Source organism: Solanum stenotomum, chromosome 10, assembly GCF_019186545.1.
Source record: "Solanum stenotomum isolate F172 chromosome 10, ASM1918654v1, whole genome shotgun sequence".
Lineage (NCBI taxonomy): Eukaryota > Viridiplantae > Streptophyta > Magnoliopsida > Solanales > Solanaceae > Solanum > Solanum stenotomum.
Window position 1 is genome coordinate 39,631,257 of NC_064291.1, and position 4,198 is coordinate 39,635,454.

Sequence of the window (4,198 nt, forward strand, 5' to 3'; positions counted from 1 at the left end):
GAGTAAAATAATATATGATTTTATAGAATATATTTTTTTTAGTAATACATGTGTAACGTAGTCTAGGTGAAAAGCTAATTGATTGAAATATTCATTTAATTCAAAGAGAATAAATAAGTCAACTTCAAATATTGTCCCTCCACCGGTGTACCCCAAAATCAACTTCTTTTATTTGCATAGTTCTTAGAAAGATCTTATGTGTCTCCCCCTGAGCCTACACCCTGGACGTGACTGACACTTGAGAACCATCGTTGGTCCCCAAGCGAACTCTTGTCCAGACTCACTAATCAGTGGAAGACTTACTCAACCAAACAAGAATTTCAAGTGCAAAGATTAACTCAACTTTGTCTCAACAATAACTCAACTCAGTAAATGTCTGAAGTACCTAATTAAACATAAGAGATCATCTCGAGGTTTTAAAAACATTAACAAGGAAACCGTGAGACTCCTCAACTACTACTATTTATGAAGCTTCTAAATACTATGATAGATATTAGGACAAGACCCACGACCTCTTAACAAAGCTAAAAATGTAAATGTGGAATCCTCCGGAAAGCAACGAGGCTCAGCTAAACTAACTGGAATGCAAATGATATCAACAGAGTGCCTGTCGATGACCCTGAACACCTGTATCTGCATTATAAAAAGATGCAGGTTGAATGACGTCAGTACATTGAATGTACGAGCATGTAAGGGGAAAGTTGAAAGTAATAGATAACTGAACGGACAAGGCTGGAGGAATACTCACCTCACCTCAAGTCAACTTAATATGAAAGCAACAATAAGAGATGAAATACTTAATGCTTTTAAAATAGTTAATATCAACTCAAAGTGTGTAAAAATACAATAACAAACTCTTTACTCTTATTTGGGAGATTCTCTAACCGACAACCCTCACTATGAGCTACTTGATGATACAACATCTCGCCCACATTATCAAAGTTGTCCTTTACCTTGTCGGGCTATAGAACACCTCAACTAAGTGTATGAATAAGGAATCTTATAAAATGTATGATTCCTTTACCCATGTTGGCATGCATGGTTTATGAGGATTTTTAGTTGTCTGAACTCATTCTCATATTGTTGATCAATACTACTCCCAATAATATATAATTCATGCTCAAATGTTTAAAACACAACTCTTTCTCAATTTGAGGTAATTTGATAGAAACCAAGATGAAAATAAAACTTTACTGATTTAATGAAGTGCAAGAATCTTAAACTCTGCATTAACCAATAACTAAGTCCGTATCGAGTGGACAAATCTCCAAATATAAAAACAAATATGATATTTTTCTTCTCCTTCCAGAATCTCTGCTAAATACATATATTTATACTAAACATAAAGATAACTCCTAACACAGAAATAGTTACTGCTGTAGATAACTACCTAATAACTGCTGTAGATAACTGCCTAATAACTGCTGCCTATCACTATTGTAGATAACTATTGCTTATATAATTTATCCTCTTTAAAAATAAACTAAGATAAACGAGTAGTCGTATCAGTGCATCACCTCTGAAAAGTCGCCTTGTCCTCAAGGTGAAAATGAGATCATAGTTCTCCCACCTAGCTTCTTCAAGGGGACGGTCAACCCATTGAACTAGCCGATCTCATCCCTTGCAGTTTGTAACGTTTCTCTTTCCAATTGAAAATTATGAACATATCCTTCCAATTAGCTTGAATAGTATTGAGAGAAACTAACCAGTTGATACCAAAAACCAAATTAGCCCCTCTAAGTGTAGAAGGATAATAATCCTGAGTGATGGTAAAACCTGGCAATTGAATTTGAAGATTCTGACAAACTTTATTGCAGCGAATGATGGCCCCATTCCCTATTTGCATGCCAAATGTTGGAACTATCTCTACTGGGAGCTTATGCTTCTCTACAACAGATTCAACCACAAAATTATGTGTGGAACCACTATCCACAACTATTAAAACCTTTCTATGGTTGATTTCACCTTGAAGCTTCATTGTAGAACCAACTGACTGTCCCAAAATGGCATTGAATGAAATTTCAGCAATGTTAGTTTCTTGAGAGTCGCCAACAGTTGTTGCATTAACCCAATCAACATCTTCCAATTGATCTCCGCATGTAAGCTCCATGCGAGACAATTTCGCAAATTTACATTTAAGACCGGGTGCAAATTTCTCATGGCAACGATAACAAAGTCCCCGTGCCATTAGATTTCTCCTCTTAGTTTCCCATGTTTGCATTTGAAGAAGTTGGGAAGTGGATGGATTGGGAGAAGCATTGTTGCGTAGATTTTGAAGTGAAGAGTTACTATTGTTATGGGTGTTTATAGAAGAGTGCACTGATTTTTGTATAGTGGATCTGCTGGTTGGGGTCCAATTAGACTCTCCATTGATTGGGCCTAATTTATTTTCAAATTCGAGTGCCAAACTCATGGCTCTGTAAACTGTTCTGGGCTTGTGAATCCTAACATCAGATTTAATTTCCTCTTTTAGCCCATTCAAGAACACCCCTAAAAGACAATGATCTGGCCAGTTTGTTACCCTAGACGAAAATTTTGCAAATTCTTGACGATACTCCTGTATAGAACCTTTTTGTTGAATGCTACAAAGATGCTCGTCGGGATTTTGAAACTCCGCAGGACCATAATTTTCCTGCAATGCTTTAACAAGCTCTTCCCAATAAAGCAAAGTCCGCTCACGATTTATCCAAGAGAAGAGATCAAGAGCATCACCTTCCAAATACATCGCTGCGATGTCAACTTTGTGTTCCTCTGGAGTTTGATAGTTGCTAAAATATTTTTCTGCCTTCAAAATCCATCCCCTGGGATCACCTCCTTCTGTAACGACCCTGAAAACAATCTAGTAAAACTATAGCCTCACATGTGTATTTGAAGTTGGTAACTTGATTAAATTATGTAAAAGGGCTTAAGAGGTTGATTAGCTAGTTGATTTATCACCTTTATAAGCTAGCAAGACCTTAAGCTAAGTCATGAAATCAATTAGAACCTAGACCCTCAAAACAGTCCCCTAAAAATAGTTTTTAGTTTTAAGTTTGGAGTGAGGGTCAACTTTAAATGGTCATATCTTTTAGCTCAAAATGAATTAGATGGACCTTTACCTATCCAATTAAAGGTCTTTGAGTCCTCTTTCCAACGCCACCGAGTTTGCCCAATTACGACCTTGGAGTAAAAAGTTATGCCCAAAATAGTGAAGCACTGTCCAAAAGGACGAGTTTAGACGGGTTTAGTGAATTTTTAAGTTAAGACTTTATGGGTCCTTAGTCCTTTTCCAAAATTGACCCTATGCTATTTTATTCTTTTCCTAGCAAGTATAAGACCTTTTTATGACTTAATTCCTTTCATTTAAGTCACTCCTCTTAGAATTAAAAAGAAACCCATCTCCTTTCATATATTTATTTCAAGTTCAAGGAAGAGGAAGGGTGAAGAACTAGGGTTTCAATTGGAGGCTTCTTTCATCGATTTTCGTGGGCTTTCTCAATATTAAGGTATGGGAACTCTTTATCTTTTATCCCTTTTCAATCAAAGAGCTAATTCAAAGTATTTTCAAAGTTCTTCAAAAATCCTAAAGTCCTAATTTCGATTCTAGCATGGGTTCTTGCATAAAAAGGGTTTTAAATGATGATTTACATTGTTATTAATGATTATGAATGGTGTTTAGAAAGATATTCCCATGAACCCATGTTTTCTCAAATTCTCTAAATTTCACCATAAAGTGGGTGCATTGATTTTGAGTAGATGATTATAAAAATTGTGTTTAGTATGGTATGGGCTGTTCATATATGGTATTATATATGTGAATTATTAAGAAATTTTATTGAATTGAAGGATGTGGGATGTTGACCTTGAATGGGCAAAAATTGTGAATTTGTCTTCATGTTGATTATGGGCTTATGCTTAGCTTAAATGGTATAGTTGTATACCATGATTACATATGCTTTCTATTGTGAATTGTTTGATCATGAGAATGGTGAAGGTGGCTTGGAAAGGATGGTATGTTGACCTACTTTATGAATAATGTTGAATTAGTAAGGAATTGAGTAATGTTGGTTATGGCTTTGGAGAATGGTAAGATGGCTTAATCTCTTAGTATTGATATAATTGTTATTGATTGGTTTGATCCACCTTTGGTGGAGGTGGTTATTTGTTGTATTATTGTGAATTGAGGCCATGAAGGGCATTATATAAATGTTATTATATT

The 4,198-nt window shown here is 35.5% G+C and overlaps 1 protein-coding gene across 1 annotated transcript in view; it reads right to left on the reverse strand.

Moving 5' to 3' along the window:
* Nucleotides 1–1,591: 1,591 nt before the first annotated feature.
* The window catches only part of LOC125842968 (uncharacterized), a 5,011-nt gene continuing 2,404 nt past the window's right edge, over nucleotides 1,592–4,198 (reverse strand). The window contains exon 2 of the mRNA XM_049522234.1: nucleotides 1,592–2,814. Within this exon, the coding sequence (XP_049378191.1) occupies nucleotides 1,592–2,814 (1,223 nt within the window). The remainder of the gene's footprint in view (nucleotides 2,815–4,198) is intronic.